Raw genomic sequence first — 16,788 nt, 5'->3', positions numbered from 1 at the left:
CCTACAGGCTTCCTCAATTGCTAGTACTTCCGCTTGGAAGACGCTGCTGGTATTAGGGAGACGCACAGATTTTTCAATTCCAAGTCTATGAGAATATATACCAACTCCAACACCACAATACATTTTACTGCCATCTGTATAGACTGTGGTATCGAAGTTGTTTAGAGAGAATCCCTTATTCCATTCTTTTTTAGATGGAAAGAGTGTGGCAAAATTCCTATTGAACGTTACCATCGGGACGATGTAGTCAGTCCTCGCCGAGGTTAACTGAGTTTGTCGCAATAATAGACTAGCGTGACCATAAGTTTTTCCTTTCCAGCGACCCACTTCATTTAACCTAAATGCACTCATGGTTGCCGTCTTCTTTATATGTAGGTCTATTGGAATAACGTGTGTCAGTGCATTGAGAGCCTCTCTAGGACATGATCTGATTGCACCGACCGTTATTGCACAGGCTGATCTTTGTATTCTGCCGAGTAATTTGGTATTGTACTCTCTCCCTAGAGCTTTCCACCAAACTACCGAACCATACGCTAAAATGGGTCGTATAACCGCCTTATACAGCCATAATGTATGCTTAGGTTGAAGACCCCATCTTCTTCCTAGCATACGTGTGCAGGGATATAAAGCAATTTCTGCTTTCCTTACCCGTTCTTCGACGTTTAACTTCCAGCTAAGTTTGGAGTCCAAAATCACCCCTAAGTACTTTGCACTGGTTGATAAAGACAGAGTTTGTCCGTTGATATTTGGTAGGGTAAAAATTGGTACCTTGTATCTGGTGGTAAAAAGCATAAGTTCTGTTTTACGCGGGTTTAAACTTAGCCCACATCCTGTGGCCCAAGAGTTAAGCTCGCCTAACGCCCTTTGGATGATCCCACTGATCGTATTTGGGCACAGTCCTGACACTATTAACACCACATCATCAGCGTACGCCACCACTTTTACCCCATCTCCGTCAAGTTTTATTAAGATTTTGCTGATCACACATAGTCAAAGAAGTGGAGATTTTTTCGTAAACATCAGGTCATCATCATTCAAACTTTTCATCCGAAAACTCTTGTTGTTGTTGTTGTTGTAACAGCAAAAACATTCCCCATATATGTACGGGGAGTGCTGCTGGAGCGACAGTCCTTGGCCGGATATATAATAGTAAATCCGGGTCGTTCCGGTAACGTAGACCCGACAGTCGGAAGAACGTCCAACAGTCGTAGCGATTTCAGTATAGACACTAGATAGTGAACGATGTTTTCTGCAATATTTCGCATTCAATTCGACCAAGAAATACATCACTTGGAGTGAAAAGTTATAGTGGTAAAGTGGATAAATTTAATAAAAGTTTTAAGAATTTCACATTATTGTGAACGCTGTGGTGGATAGAATTTTTTGCAATTGAGTTGTGTTGTTGCTTTCGTACTGAAGCGGCGGGGAAAAAGCGCATTGAAGAAAAATTTGTAAAACTAATAAAATATATATAAAAACTATTTAAACAAGTGAATGTGTAATGAAAAGGTTAGTGACTAGAAATTGGACGCTGTAAATTAGCGCTATACAAAAATTGTTGTTGTAGTTAATTATATGGAATAATTTATAATAAGCGGACGACTGTTGCAGCTTCCGAAAAATCTTCCTTTTCTTTGATGCACATGAACGCGTCATTCTCACAGTATTTGTCCAAATAAATTAAGTACTCTGCAAATAAGACCAAAATATTTTTTTATAAATTTGTAAACATTCAAATTAGTCACAAACCTAGTTGCTGTTTGCATTGCTCATACTCTAAATGGCACAAGGAGTCAAAATATTTGAAACACACATTTTGCTTGTCCAATGCGCATATATTTGGTTTTTCAGCAACACAATCAGACAAATCACCACAGTTCGTAGACCGTTTTTCATTGCATGCAACATCTTGGCATAAATACAGAAATAAATAAACTGATTTTCAGGATTAACATATCCTTCATTTTTACCTACAATTTATTGCTTTTCCGTATAAAAATATTAATAGAACTGTTAAGCGCATATTTTAAAGAAACCTTATAGGTGCAAAGAATTAGAATATACTAAAATAGTTAGAATTAGAATAGCTTAGAACAGCTATATAACAAAATTACTTGAGAACTTTCCGTGCACACGAATATATTAAATTTAGTATTTATTGTTAATTCGTCATTTGAAGACTATCGTCGAAAAGTGAAACATTTTCCACATTTGTGTTATATGTAATATATGGTATTGTACATACATATGTGTGTGCATAAACTTTACACGCATATATGTATGGACATCCATGCATATCTGCTTGCATTTTTTACTTCATTTCGTAAGATAATCTTCCTAGATTCGGCGCTTTCCTCGTAATGTACAAAAAAAATTTGTATTGAACCATGCATTCCATTGTTCGAGGTTAATTTTAAAGCGCACAATCTTATACACGTATTTTTATAGTTAACTTTAAGGTGCTTAACTTGGAAATATAATAATTCATATTGCATGTCATCTGTTTTGCATTATCTGTGTGCGTTGTTCGATCAGCAAATGTGTAAAAGATATTATCAGCAAACAAATTTACTAATTGCCGGTATACAATTTTTCCTTAGCTTAGTTATACATTCATATGTATGCATATATGTAAATCTAAATTCACTTATTTTACTGTGCTGGAAATGTTAAATCAACGTCGCTTCTTTTTTTCCTGCTTGCGCAATTTGTGCAACCGGCGTATATTGCCCACTTCACCGCTGAACTTATAATCCTTAAAAAAACATACAAATTTTACACTTCAGATACGTTTTCTATTTGCTTGACATTCATGAGTTCAATACCTCATTCCCATCTTCACAGCTCGACCCTTCATTGGCTGCTGGTAGTAAAATCGATGAGGCAATACAAATAAGCTGAAATATTGCGCCTAGGAATAGTCCATAGCGCAAAAGCATACTGAAGAGGTCCTCGCCGCTATATCTGTCCAGCCGTAAACCATTTTCAAAAAAATTTGTACTCATTATAGAAAACCGATATTTATTTGCTTTCTACTTCTGAATTGGTATTGTACTGATAAAAGTTTGTTTATAGCTTCTTCTTCTTCCGGAGATATCAGTTACAACGAGTGTTGCCAGTTTACCGCAATTGTGTAGATCTACCACATTTTGGATAATTTTTCGCCTATATATATTTAAAAAAAAACTTCCACAATTTTACTGAAATAAAATAAGTAACCTAATTTAATAAAATTTTGCTCATCGAAGCTTACCAGGCAGTTTTCTCTTCAGCGTGAATTTATATGTCATGAAAATTTCTTGTGAAGAGCTGAAGTCAAGGCAAATATACAAATTCTCTAAGTTTGACAGGCAGGCACTAATCCGCTGATAAATATATCGGGAAAATTTCGAATTATACATACTACTATCTGGGTATTGCTGCACACTTTTCTTATGTTAAGTTGTTTCTATTTAAACTTTTTCACTACAGATTTTTCAGCCTTTTATTGCTGCAACAATTCTGGAAACATTTATAAGGAATGTTTATACTGTTACAACAACAACAACAACAAAAGAAATGATATATGTACATACATATGTAATTAACATAACCGTACGCAGTTGCGTGGTTTTCCTTCAAAGAATTTCATTCAACAACAATTAAAGTACAAGGGACGAGAACTTCTCACTCTGAGGACAACCACAGCAAACGAATGAGGGACTATGATTTCAAGGAATACACTTAGAATGTCCATACCTTAATGGGAAAGGTGACTCTGCCCGACTAGCTGGTGTTCTACTAAAAACAAAGACTGACTCACCACCAGTCAAGAGATGCAAGGCAAGAAGTCTATTGTGTCATGGTAGTCTTCAACACCAGATTCCAGCGCAAAAGATTTCATCAAGCTACGAAAAACACGATCAATGATGCAGTATATGGAAGACACGCTTTCAGTGTTTACGATATACGGACGATTCGAGGATCCAACATCGACTCGGATCAATCTCTTATTGCAGCCAAAATCCGAACACACCTCTGTGCAACAAAAATGTGCATCTAACTTCGCAAAGAATATTCAACATCGAAAAACAGCAGAAAGCCAGAAGAGTAGCCGCTCAACTGTCACTCCTACTTTCAGAGAGTTATGCCCAAAAACCGGCATGTACGAATAATGAAGCACATTTCGTTCTCTGCGTACCACCGCTGAAGAAGATATCCGATTTTGGCGAGTCCGAAATACAATGAGTACGTCGAGGAATGTTACGATGCCGCAGAAAGAACGGACACTCCCTGTAGGGCAAGCTGCGATCGGGCGCAACGCAATCCATGTGGGATCGCTACCGGAAGTTTAGAAAGAAAGAGAGACGTATTAACAGAAATACGAAACAAGTGGCCAATTACATGAATGCAAAGAGCTAGAAAAGCTGGTCAATATGAAAAACACCCGAAAATTCTACCAGAAAGTTCGGCGGCTTACAGAAGGTTTCAAGACCGGCGCGTTTTCCTATAAACACAAAGACGGCGATCTGGTCTCAGACGTCTAGAGCAAACTTCAATTATGGAGGGAACACATCTCAAACTCGCTGAATAGTGACAACTTTGGATGCCACAGCGAATGTGAACATCCCGATTCCCCAATCGTTAACTCCGATACTGTCGTACCGCTATTTCTATGCTAAATATGGTCAGGTGAATGTATGCCTTGGAGTTTGAGTGTGGTCCACGCAATTCATAAAAATCCTTGATTGATCCTGCAATCTGTGCCAACTAGCGCGGAATTTGTCTCTTAAACATTGCGTACAAGGCTCTTTAATTCAAAAGACTGAAGCCTGCCATCAATCAACTGATTGGACCTTTTCAGTGTGGCTTTAGACCTGGAACATCCACACCTGACTAGATGTTTACAATACGCCAAGTCTTGGGAAAATACCCATGAAAGGAGAATCGACCCAAGCCATATTTTTGTCGTTTTCAAGGCCATATTTGACAGCTAGGGAAAGGAATTGCCTGTATGCCGCGATGTCTGAGTTTGATATCTCTGAAAAACTAATACGGCTGTGAGAGATAAAGTTGAACAAAATCAGCGACCCTGTCAGAATTGGGAAAGACCTCTCCGCGCAATTCAATACCAAGTGAGGTTTCAGGCAGTGACTCGCTGACAGTGAGACGTTTTTAATCGTCGATTAGGTCATGTCGCCCGAATAGATAAAAAGACTCCCGGCTCTAAAAGTATTCGATGAGGTACAAGCTGGTGGTAGCAGCGGAAGAGAAAGGCCTCCTTAGCGTTGGAAAGGTCAGGTGCAGAAGGGTTTGACTTCACTTGGTGTGCCCAACCGGCGCGCTTTGTTAAATGCGGGCAAAGTTGCTTAGGCGATTATCACGCCAAACAAAAAGAAGAAGAAGAAATAAAAACGAAATATGTACATAGTTTTAACAGTTCTGGATTTTGAATTTATTATTTTTTCAAATATATTACAGATAAATATATGTATGTACATATCATCCAATGTTAAACTAAATACATATTTTAAAAATTCAAAAAACCATAGATTTTCCCTAAATTAAATGCGTATAGTAAATAAAAATCTACCAACTGCGGAATTTTAATCAATAGTGTTTTAGAGTGTCCGCTCAAAGAAAGGCTGCTAACGTATTTGATTGCGTACATATTGCGTATATATGTATGTATGTATTTTGCTATGTTTGAACTTTATAATTTCCTTCCCCCTTGTAAATAAACCTCTATAACTATTATTTTGAACTCGGCCTATTTCATTTGGTTGTGTCAACACCAAATTTACCGGCCGACGGCGTACATATCGGATGCGTACTACTCTCATAGGTGGGAATCATGTATTTGATGTTGATGAAGGCGTTTGCTCCTCCGCAGGTCTCCAACAAAGACAGGGTGTCTTCAATTACATCACCAATACGACGACTACGATCAGGGTCTACACCAGAACCCAGGTTAACGTTGATGTTTTTATATAAATTGCAAACTGCTAAAAGCTGGCGGTAATATGGAACAAGTGCTTGGCCAACACATGGCCCTACGGTGGAACGTATCGTATTTTAATGACTGCTAATATTTACTATCAGGTTTTTAACCTACCAACCAAAACCATAGTCTGCAATACCTTTAGTGCTGATATTATTATTCGTTTATCGTGCGTGTTGAACGCCCTTTTAAGTGGAAGTATCAATTTTGGCAGAACCGGCAATATTTTGTGTGGTGCTTTTAGTATCAGATCCATTGCAGCTTCCTGTGCCAATGAACGTATATCAATGTCGCTATCCGCTAAACTGAATTAAAAACCATTAGCATAAAGAGAAATTCTAATAAATGTCATACAACTCAAATACATCAAACAATCTTATAAAATACAGTCCCAAAATATGTACATACGAGTACTCGATGGTTTCTGTACTCGTATATGCAGATTTGTTATTGGGCCGCGTTCATACAAACAAACTACAGAGAACGTTAGCATTAACAGTAACATTTCTCTGCAAATTATATCCTCCCGAGTGCGAGTAGTAGGTAGAAGCAAGATGGTGGTGCTAGACCAACAACAACGATTTGTAGATCAACAGAAAAAGAAAATGACGAACTATGTTACGAACGAAAAACGTGTAACTGGAAAAGGGTGTGGAGAGTGGGTTAAAGTAGCGAGTTAAATTATTTTGGGGTTTATGAGCTGTTGGAATATTGTTGTTGTTGTCGCAGTATACTTATACCGGTTGGTCGATTTCGCCCATTCTAATTTCAACCCGTAATATCGAGAATAAAAGGAAAATGTATATATGTATAACCAAAATTTCTTAGAACAATTGAACTTCTCATCATTATGTAAGTAACACTAATGCAAAAGTTCTCACGAGCATAAAAATATCGAATGGTTTATGCTCCCAGAATGACCAGAATTTGTATCCAGTGATTATTGTAACAGCAGAAGCATTTCCCTTCAGTGTGGGAGTGATGCTGTAATGACAGTCCTTGGCCGAATATAAATCCAAGTTGTTTCGCTAACATAAAGTCGCATGCATTACGGGTGTCATGAGTACAACATCTGGCGATGCTCTAAATGCTATGCTGGATTTGTTCCCCTTGGATCTTAAGATACAACAGGAAGCAATGTGTATACTCCATAAATATGGTTTTGGGCACGAAGACGGAACTTCGGGACACAGAGAAATCTTTAAGTTGCTATCTGAGCAGTATCTACTGTTTTTGGCACCTAAAGATGACCTGATACTCAAATCACGCATTCAGGGAGGTTTGACGGATATTTTCTTTACCGATGGATGCAAGAATGAAGTAGGGTCCGGAGCCGGATGGTACTTAAACGATAGTAATAAGTATCACTATGCTATGGGGGAAATATAAACTGTTTTCCAAACGAAAATTTTAGCTATCCTGAAAGTAGCCAAATGGATAATCGAGAGATGGAGCGGGAAACAGATTGGAGCTTTCAGTGACAGTCAGGCTGCACTGAAAGCCCTGGATAACACGAAGCAAACCTCAAAGATTGTTCAAGAATGTAAGAAGAAACTTAATTCTGTCGCAAGACATAACAGGCTTGTACTTATATGAGTTCCATGACGCTCCGGTGTATAAGGAAACGAAATTGCCGATGAATTGGCCAACCGTGGATCAGCGGTACCCCACAAGGCCAATAATCGGAACCAGTTCCGCAGGAATCATGACCAGCGATTATGTAGGCAATCTACATAAAGAGCGATGGTCCGGTCTAGAATGCTGCAGAACTGCAAAGAATTTTGTGACAAGTGCGAACAGAAAACTGTCAAACTTTCTACTAAAACTTTCTAAGGAAAGACGTTCGGTTGATGGTGGTATTATTACAGGACACAACCCATGGGGTCAGCATATGACCACCATGGAAATCATTGAGGGCCCGATTTGCCTGTTTTGCTTCTAGGAGGCGGATAGCACTGAGCACTTTCTCTGCGCGTGAGAATGAGTAATATTTATGGGCTTATGAGTTGCTAGAATATAACTACTTTAAATCATTGAAATATATCGGTATGTTGTTGTTGTTGTCGCAGTACACTTATACCGGATGGTCGATTTCGCCCATTCTAATTTCAACCCTTAATAGAATAAAAGCAAAATGTATATACCTATAACTAAAATTTCTAAGAACAGTTGAACTTCTATTTACCAAAGAATCTGAAAATTCTCACAGGACTAACTACCTCTGTGTCTGTCTCTATTCTTTCCTATATCTTTCTCTGATACTTTTTTCCTTTCCTCCTTGACTATCTATCCTCTTTCCAGAGCTCTAAATAAAATGGGCTTTTTAGCCTGCCGTAGCATGCTAATGTAAAAAACGTTGTTGTTGGTCTAGTGCCACCACCTTTAATGAATTCGCCTTGAGTCAAGGACTATTACTGCACTCAGCTCAATACGCGTATATGGGAAACAGTACGTGGGCATTACAACAACACCACTATCACAGTAGGAATCTTCGTGTAGCTCTGAGTACAACAAAATTTACTTTGATAAAATAAATATGTATGTGAATAATATGTACATACCCATCTACAAATATTGGCAAGTAATAACAGTAGTCAAGGTCCTTCGGATCACAAAACCATTTTACTGTTCCCGTAGCACCCTCCCCACTACCTTTAATTCTTTTGGCTACCGGTATATCACCACGGCGAAAATACATTTTGAACATTGTCCCCTTTACAGGTTTTTTTTTGTATATATAAATTCTATACGAATTTTGGATTAAATATTGACTTTTTAGTTTGGATGATGAAAGTCTCACCTTGGCGGTGGTTCCACTATGGTATTCTTCTGCAGCGCCTGATATGTAAAGGCAGGAACCGAACGTAGAGGCTTTGACACAATTTTTTTAAATAAAATATAATTTTGCAATTTATGTGGTGAATGTAGACGCATGCGAATACTTACGAGATTTTTCCCCCGATAAAAAATATTACGACAATCCTTTCCTGATATGTGCATTATTTGTTTTGTATCGTTAGACTATTGCCTTTATTCCTAATTGCCCGCTTATATTTGTGATTCTGTGATATGTGAAATTTGTGCCGTAATATATTTTCACACTGAAATGTACATAATAAAAATGCCGAAAATGTGTAATTAGAAATTTTAATTCAATGGCTTTAAAAATATTTTCCGAAATATATTTTACTGACACTGGAAGTGTATGTTGCCTTTTTAAAATGAAATTTCATTGGAATAAATTGAAAATCATTACTGGCGTTTTGATTCTGATAGTTGTTTTGATTTTCAATTCCATTTAAAACGAATTTCAGTAAAAAAATAAAATTATGGTGAATAGCCGCCGCTAAATGTCACTGATTGCCGTGATCTGCCTTAGTTGGCATCGCCAAAGTTCTGAAACAGCTGATTAACGAAGAGGCCACATCAAGTTTGATTCTAGTCAAAATTATTATCTTCAATAATTTTCCGCTCGGTATTAAGTAACACATTTTATTTAAATTAATTTACTTTCTGAAGATTTTGTCAAAACTCGCGGCAATGTCGACTTTGCGTATAAGTCGGCGACTTGTAACATGTAGTGGATCGCGTCCAATTTTCGGCAACGTGTTACCTGTGTACCGGGCAATTGGCCAGCAGTATAGGCATTATGCGTCGCAGCTTACTCCAAAACCGACCAGTACATTTAAATTGGCTCTAATCGGAGCAGGCATTGGTGCCGCTTCTGGTACGGCATATTCTATATATGGGAATTGGAAGGATAAGGGTTCGCACATGGAACACCAACGTATACCACCGAAAATTCTACGAGACCTACCTGATATTAGAATAACAAAGAAATACGTTAATCCGCGTGATGATTCCAATTTAAAAATAATACTGTTTCAGTACCAAGCCTGTCCGTTCTGTTGCAAGGTACGCGCTTTTCTCGATTACATGGGCATATCGTACTCAGTGGTCGAAGTGGATGCAGTATTGCGACAAGATATAAAATGGTCCGAACAAAAAAAAGTTCCTATGGTATTGGTGCAGCAAGACGACGGACGTTATATACAATTGACCGATTCGAGCGCTATTATATCCCTGCTGGCTTCATATTTAAATGACAAACAAACTGATATAGGTTATTTGGCAAGTTTCTACCCAACAATAACATTTTTCGACGACGACGGTAAAAAACGGCTGGACATACTGAACAAGTACTTTCTTATGTATCAGGATAAAACGCCAAAACATGTTACTCAAGATATGCAGGAGTGAGTGAGACGAGATTAGCTAAATCGGTGTAAATAATTTTTATTTATTTTTGGGTATCTCGCAGGAATGAGAGAAAGTGGCGCACATGGGCGGATTCACATCTTGTGCATCTTATATCACCTAACTGCTACCGTACTCTAGGCGAGGCTCGTGAAACGTTTGAATGGTTTTCAAAGGCTGGAGAGTGGGATATTTACTTCCCCTCATGGGAGCGCAACTTAATGGTTAATGTTGGTGCCATTGCTATGTGGGGTATAAGCAAAATGTTGAAACGCCGGCATGGCCTCTCCGACGATGTACGAACACATATATATGATGCCCTTGATAAGTGGACTAAAGAATTGGAAAAGCGTAAGCAGAAATTCATGGGAGGTGATCGCCCAAATCTAGCCGATCTGTCGGTGTTTGGAGTACTTAACAGCATGGAAGGTTGTGAAGCGTTTGGAGATTGCATGGCAAATACGAAAATTGGTATTACATCCGTCAGTGAAACGTAACAAATTGTATAATTTATTTTCTATTTTTACAGGCGTATGGTATAATAATTTAAAGGAATTGGTTGACCATAATCGTGGTAATTTAATAAGGCGAAAAGATTTGGTTCCGCTCCCTGCTTAGTGCTACATACACGGTTAAGAGTGCCAAGAAATTGGTTTAACGGTTTTACTTTCACAGAAAATATTATAAAGATTAAATGAATATAAGTTTTTTTTTCACTTTATTGCGCACACTATAAAAATGTAATAAAATGATTAAAGTTGCTTTCGAAAAATTTATTTGAAAGTGAAAAAAGTGTGTCTTAACGATGGCTGCCGCTGCAGGCAGTATCAAAGGTTTTTATACAATTCATTTATTACCATATTTTTGGCGTGCTTGGAAATACCAAAATTGTTACTATTACAAAATTATTATTGTTGTATAAATAAATCACGCTTAAATGACGCTAAGCTACTTTATTTCGATATCAAATATGCATGATTTGCTGTTGTTTTTATAAATATAAAGTCATGTTTTTCAAAACCTAATAAAATAAAGCTAACATTATCTTAGTCACCCTGCCTTTTACTCACCACACACTGATTTGAGACTGGCAACATCTTATGTTACTTTAAAATGCGACCATGCAATGTTTTACACAGAAACACTTTACGATACACAGCCATCAGACAAAAAGAGATCGAGGAACTAAAACTGCGAAATTTTTTATATTGCTTAATTTTTATTTGCAAAATGAAAAAGTACGATTAACAAAAAGTGTAAACTGGTACGAAGAAATTTCTATTGTGGTGTGACGAATATTATGCGCGTGATTTCCTTTCGCCAATTTAGGAAATTAATTTCGAAGAACTCGGTGTGCCGCGACAAGTTCTTTGCTTTTTTTTTTATTACTAAAGTGTGCGACTTGATTTTTTTCTAATCTACAATACAAAGCAACAAAATTATTGAAATTGTGTTGCCAATATCTGCCTTGACCACCGTGGAAACAACCCATCGTTGTAATCGCCACATTTCATTTTGCAATTGCACAGTTTTTTTTGTTTCAATTAGTGGCATAAACGAATACGATTTAGTTTTTCACCAAACTGGCTTTTTGACGTATATCGTTGGAATAAAGCCGCATCGCTCTAACTCAACGGGGAAAAAGTGGCCAGCTGCTGCGAATAAAAACATTTTTATTGAATTACTGAAATAACACATTAAGCAGAAAACTGAATATAAAACGAAGCGAAAAGGTTAAATAATGGCTTCACCGACGAATAAGAGTGATACCTCAGTAAGCCATGAAGACACTGCTAATGCCGGGAACACCACAGCGGAAGGCGATATCGACATGAGCGGTAGCATCGAAGCGGAGTATAATAGAATTGCCAATGGTCAGGGCTGGCTTAGATTCTACCAGGTAAACAATAAACAAAACACACAAGCGATAGGGTGAATACTCCTATCATTTGCATTTCAATATATTCATATATCTGGAAATATATTTGTTGCTGAATATGTTGAGAAGGTCCATTGCAACTGTATTCAACAAATCCGTTAATGCTAACGTTAAGCACTTGGTACCTCCTTCTTGTAATATCCTTCGTCTTCTATACAGTTACTTTTTGTTTTTTGTTTTCATCCAACAAAACATTGAGGAATTAGCAAAGAAAACACAGTACGCGAACTAGCTAACATTATATGTGCGAAAGTGTGAATGTATTTATGGACACCAATCTAGCGGTTCTCAGTTCTTTTTTACTTGTGTACTGGTTGCCGGTGTGTGTGAACTACACATCACAATCGAAATCTATAATTTCTTCCTTTCGCAGGAAACTAATAAGTATACTGGAAGACGAATCCTTAGCAGTAATACAAAAACAAGATTTTAATGTACAGGGTGGCTGATGAATTTTGCTACATTAAGAAACTCAAATAACTTTTTTTTAGTGTATGGAATTCATTTATTTTTCTTTCAAGTTGAAGGTCATTAAATTTTATTAAATGTAGCTTAACTAGTTTTAAAAATAATTGAATTTAAATGCCCCCCATGCTCGTTGACACAAGTGCGGCATCTTAGTAAAAAGTTGTTCATTGCTGCTTTGAGAGTTGCGACAGGAATAGCCGCAATTGTTGCCTGAATGGATTGTTTTAGTTCATCCAAATTTGTTGGCTTTGTTTTATAAACTTCTTGTTTACATAAACCCCACAAGAAAAAGTCAGGTGCAATAAGGTCAGGCGACCTGGGGGGCCAACGAAATTCGGAGTTTCTTGAAATCAGTTTATTGGGAAATTTTCGTCGCAACTCTGTCATAACAGTCTGGGCTAGGTGAGACGTTGCCCCATCTTGTTGAAACCACACAGAGTTGAAAGGAATTCTCTTTCGGCGTAGTTCTGGATAGAAAAATTCTTTCAGCATTTTCAAATAACGGTCTCCAGTAACCGTAACGGTGTGACCATTTTCTTCAAAAAAAATAAGGCCCAACAATACAGCGTGAAGACACCGCACACCACACTGTCACGCGAAGAGGATGCAATCCCGTCTCGTGGAGTATCTGTGGGTTAGAAGTACTCCATATTCGACAATTTTGTTTGTTCACATTGCCGTTTAAATCGAAATGGGCCTCATCAGACATGAAAAGGCAGTTTAACATGTTTTGGTCTTCTTCCACCATTTGCAGGATCTTCTGGCAAAATTCCAAGCGAATCGGCAAGTCTGCTGCATTCAGTTTGTTAACCATTTGAATTTTGTAGGGAAATAAGTCTAAATCTTTGTGCATTATTGTTTGCAAAGACTGTCGGCTGACACCAAGTTGAGCAGATAAGCTTCTTGTTAAAAACCCTTGGATTGCTTTGTATAGCTGCAGCTACAGCAGCGATCGTTTCCTCCGTCCGAACTGGTGGGTTTCGATGATAAGGCCTTCTTGCGACTGTTCCTTGCTCAGCAAAATTATTCACCAGTCTCATTATGGTCCATCTGCTCGGGGGGATCGCCGCCAAACATCCGCCTGTACTCTCTCTGTACCAAAACTACGGACTCCAGTGCGTGATAGCGGCGGACTATCCAAATTCTTGTTTGCGTGTCCCAGTTATCCATTTTAATAAATTTTAAAGATCAATCTGCAAATTAAAACAAAAATGGAACAGATAACTTAAAAAGAAAAAAAGTTATTCAATTTTTTTTTGGTAGCGGCTTTCATCAGCCACCCTGTATCTTATACATATTTGTTTGGGGAAAAAGATATCCATTGTTTTTGCGTAAAATTTTTGCGCAAATGTTTAAAAATTGTTTTATGGTCGATGCTACATCTACTAACATGCCGATCAACTTCAATTATTTCTGTGATTTTACCGACATTTTCTTTAGAACCAAAAATTCCTCACCGGCATCGACGAAACCAAAATTGCATGAAATTAGCTGTTCAGTAACGGCACCGTTCACAATTTCAGCGGCTTGGCTGGCATTTTCGACTTTATTAATGAAAAAATGTAGAATGCACCGAATTATCTCTTTGTTGACTTCCATTATTAACTTCCTGTAACTCACAACTGAATGGAACAAACCAAGACCAGTAAAAAGAGGTTTTCTTGTGAAATGTCACCTTGACAACGAGCATAAACTTTAAATTGTTTGATCAATAATTTACGAGATATCGATCACTACAGCCAACCACCGAGAGAATAATGGATTTCTTTTTCCCCAAACTAATGCAATTAGGTGTGGTGAATGTCAAGATTCCTAGTGGAGTGTATTCAAACAAATGAAACACAAAAAAAAAACAAAAAACAAAACATTTCACTTGCTCTCAAGATATCACCGTGTATGAATGCGCTTTAGTAAACGGGGTATAAAATGCGATGGGGGCCGGGAATAAAAAGGGATCAACAACAATCTTAATAAGCAAACGTGCAGCAAACTTTCAATACAACTGCAACGGCCGTGATCAAATTGCAAAAGCAGCAGGCGCAAATTCTATACAGAAAATGTCAAAAATCTGAAGTAAAGATAAAAACTTTTCGCAAAAAACGAAAAAACTTGTTTCCCTGCAAATAACTTTTAAAGGTTTTTATAAAAAAAAATCAAAATTTATAAAAAAAAATTAACAGGCGGCCGCCATAGCCGAGTGGGTTGGTGCGTCGGAATTCACAGAGAGAACGTTGGTTCGAATCTCTGTGAAACACCAAAATTAAGAAAAAAAATGTTCTAATAGCGGTCGCCTCTCGGCTGGCAATGGCAAACCTCCGAGTGTGTTTCTGCCATGAAAAAGCTTCTACTGGTGTAGTTAATTCTAATTAAAATTGGAGTGTGAAACAATTCCAAATTAAGTTGTTAATCCCAATTAACGCCACCATGTGTCAAGGCTATTACAAAAGCGTACATATGTACATATATGTATGTATATATGTCAGGTTATCAAAGGCTATTTAATTTTAGAAACTGTAACTACTTCTACGAAACTCAAATGAAAGGTGATTGAAGTCGTATTCACATAAGGCTATATATGTATATGCGTAACATGCATATGTACATATGTATGTATGTCAGCTAAAGGGTTTTCCAATAACAGGTGTTATCTATCGCTATTCAGAGATGATTAACAATTTTTTATGGCCGGAATTGGATGGTATTGCTCTGGACAACGTTTATTTTCAACAAGACGGCGCTACGTGCCACACAAGCAACGAAACCATTGATCTTTTACGGGAAAAGTTTCCGGACCGTGTTATCACTTGAAGAGGTGATCACAATTGGCCACCGAGGTCTTGTGATTTAACACTTTGTGACTTTTTTTCTTTGAGGCCACGTGAAAGAGAAGGTCTACGCCAACAGCCCAGGGTCGATTCAAGACCTCAAAGATGGAATTCGTGAGGCTATCGAGCACATAGGGCAGCCACTTTGCAATTCAGTTATGGAAAATTTCATGAAAAAGACATTGTCCTGTAAGCGTGGTCGTGGTGGTCATTTGCCTGATGTTATTTTCCACTATTAACGGCATACCGTCCTCTTTGTAATGAAATAAACATCCGATCATTTGTATTAAAAAGTAGCATTTTTCTTTGAACATAAAAATAACACCTCTTATTGGAAAACCCTTTATCTCTAAAATATCTGTACATGCCCCGCAAGAAAATCGATTGTTTCTAAACCGTTGTGCATCTCTTTTGGCCTCTGGTGACGGTCAAGCATTGTTTGACAAGAACTTTATATGTGTGCGTGTCGGGTGCTTGACGCTAATATCTAAAATTTTTGATTTTTACCGACAACAAGTATGTGTGACACGACGCCACCCGACTGCACTAACACATACAAAGCTCAGTCAAGCATGCTGTATCGTCACCAGAGGCCATTTGGTTTCACATCACAAGTGGATCACATCAACAATTATATTCTGCGTTTTACCAGCAATTTTGTAACCAGCGAGTTCGAGCGAAATTTCTTACCAGCGAGCAATTTTGTAGGTCTGTGTAGTAGTCCAGTAGTCGCTGGGAGCCAAATCTGGCTCGCGTTGGGGTATATTTTTCTACTCAGCAACTAAAAAAATCGAGTGTTTGAAGTTTTCATTAGGTTTTGCCATCAGATCCAAAACTATATTTGCTCTCATCAGAAAATAAAACGTCGGCCCACAAGCGCATTTAATACGCGCTTGCCTATTCTTCAATTGGACTAAAGGCTTGCGTCCATTATAACCCCTAGAATTAAAAGTCCTTGCTGTAGAGGCTGATGCAAGCTACCTCTGTGGCGATTTTCTTCGCAGTCAAGCTGGGCTTAGCCTTTATTTTTTTGCACTCTGCTCTCTTTCATTGAACTGATTTGACTTAGCAGGTTTAATAGATTTTCTCTTCTCTCGTTTCTGCATCGTCGAATAATACCTCGAGTTATTATTAGATTCTGGCAATTATTAACAATTTCTGCAATTTTGTTGTAGATTTCACATTTTTTGCGCTGAAAAATTGTTAACTGAATCTGCTCCGATGTAGAATTTTTTTTAATAATTCAGAAATAAAAATTTCAACACAATTAAATAGTGTAAACATCATTAAAGATTTAAGGAAACATTTACAGTCGACAC

General features: G+C 37.8%; 4 protein-coding genes across 11 annotated transcripts in view; 2 read left to right on the top strand and 2 right to left on the bottom strand.

Moving 5' to 3' along the window:
* Window positions 1–999: 999 nt before the first annotated feature.
* On the bottom strand, window positions 1,000–2,663 carry LOC128860280 (uncharacterized). Its single transcript, XM_054097702.1, has 3 exons — window positions 1,975–2,663; window positions 1,750–1,908; window positions 1,000–1,689 (listed from the first exon to the last, which is right to left on the bottom strand). Exons 1-3 carry the CDS (start codon window positions 2,021–2,023, stop codon window positions 1,586–1,588), a joined length of 312 nt encoding a protein of 103 aa, XP_053953677.1. The 5' UTR covers window positions 2,024–2,663; the 3' UTR covers window positions 1,000–1,585.
* A 2,740-nt stretch (window positions 2,664–5,403) lies between these two features.
* Window positions 5,404–11,397, bottom strand: LOC128861416 (parkin coregulated gene protein homolog). 3 transcript variants are annotated; one of them, XM_054099552.1, is made up of 6 exons: window positions 11,308–11,397; window positions 8,927–9,081; window positions 8,781–8,851; window positions 8,542–8,724; window positions 6,095–6,285; window positions 5,404–6,032 (listed from the first exon to the last, which is right to left on the bottom strand). In XM_054099552.1, the coding sequence occupies exons 2-6, from the start codon at window positions 8,978–8,980 to the stop codon at window positions 5,755–5,757; spliced, it is 777 nt and encodes a 258-aa protein (XP_053955527.1). In that variant the 5' UTR covers window positions 8,981–9,081; window positions 11,308–11,397; the 3' UTR covers window positions 5,404–5,754. The 3 variants fall into 3 exon arrangements, with proteins under 3 accessions (XP_053955527.1, XP_053955528.1, XP_053955526.1); XM_054099553.1 differs by lacking the exon at window positions 11,308–11,397 and adding an exon at window positions 9,175–9,254; XM_054099551.1 differs by lacking the exon at window positions 11,308–11,397 and having other exon boundaries at window positions 8,927–9,164.
* On the top strand, window positions 9,396–11,290 carry LOC128861415 (prostaglandin E synthase 2). Its single transcript, XM_054099550.1, has 3 exons — window positions 9,396–10,236; window positions 10,302–10,708; window positions 10,767–11,290. Exons 1-3 carry the CDS (start codon window positions 9,521–9,523, stop codon window positions 10,853–10,855), a joined length of 1,212 nt encoding a protein of 403 aa, XP_053955525.1. The 5' UTR covers window positions 9,396–9,520; the 3' UTR covers window positions 10,856–11,290.
* LOC128861414 (tyrosine-protein phosphatase non-receptor type 61F) overlaps window positions 11,394–16,788 on the top strand; it is a 50,003-nt gene continuing 44,608 nt past the window's right edge. For 2 of the 6 annotated variants that reach the window (XM_054099546.1, XM_054099543.1), the window contains exon 1: window positions 11,403–12,137. In XM_054099546.1, coding sequence (XP_053955521.1) covers window positions 11,979–12,137 — 159 coding nt within the window. In that variant the 5' untranslated portion in view covers window positions 11,403–11,978. Of the gene's footprint in view, window positions 12,138–16,788 lie in introns of all 6 variants that reach the window. The other 4 variants (XM_054099548.1, XM_054099547.1, XM_054099545.1 and 1 more) reach the window with 3 other exon arrangements.

The sequence above is a fragment of the Anastrepha ludens genome, chromosome 4 (assembly GCF_028408465.1).
Source record: "Anastrepha ludens isolate Willacy chromosome 4, idAnaLude1.1, whole genome shotgun sequence".
Lineage (NCBI taxonomy): Eukaryota > Metazoa > Arthropoda > Insecta > Diptera > Tephritidae > Anastrepha > Anastrepha ludens.
This window is presented reverse-complemented; position numbering and strand designations above follow the sequence as displayed.

Bases quoted from the DNA above. Each gene is read 5' to 3' on its own strand.
- LOC128861416 (XM_054099552.1), bottom strand. From the start codon at position 8,980: ATGCACATATCAGGAAAGGATTGTCGTAATATTTTTTATCGGGGGAAA. The intron at 8,852-8,926 runs GTAAGTATTCGC...ATTGTGTCAAAG, and splicing joins TTTATCGGGGGAAAAATCTC to CCTCTACGTTCGGTTCCTGC. The intron at 6,286-8,541 runs GTATGTACATAT...TTTTTAATTCAG, and splicing joins TTGCCAATATTTGTAGATGG to TTTAGCGGATAGCGACATTG.
- LOC128861415 (XM_054099550.1), top strand. From the start codon at position 9,521: ATGTCGACTTTGCGTATAAGTCGGCGACTTGTAACATGTAGTGGATCG. The intron at 10,237-10,301 runs GTGAGTGAGACG...GGTATCTCGCAG, and splicing joins GTTACTCAAGATATGCAGGA to GAATGAGAGAAAGTGGCGCA. The intron at 10,709-10,766 runs GTATTACATCCG...CTATTTTTACAG, and splicing joins CATGGCAAATACGAAAATTG to GCGTATGGTATAATAATTTA.
- LOC128860280 (XM_054097702.1), bottom strand. From the start codon at position 2,023: ATGCGCTTAACAGTTCTATTAATATTTTTATACGGAAAAGCAATAAAT. The intron at 1,909-1,974 runs GTAGGTAAAAAT...ATTTATGCCAAG, and splicing joins ATACGGAAAAGCAATAAATT to ATGTTGCATGCAATGAAAAA. The intron at 1,690-1,749 runs GTTTGTGACTAA...TCTTATTTGCAG, and splicing joins GCAATGCAAACAGCAACTAG to AGTACTTAATTTATTTGGAC.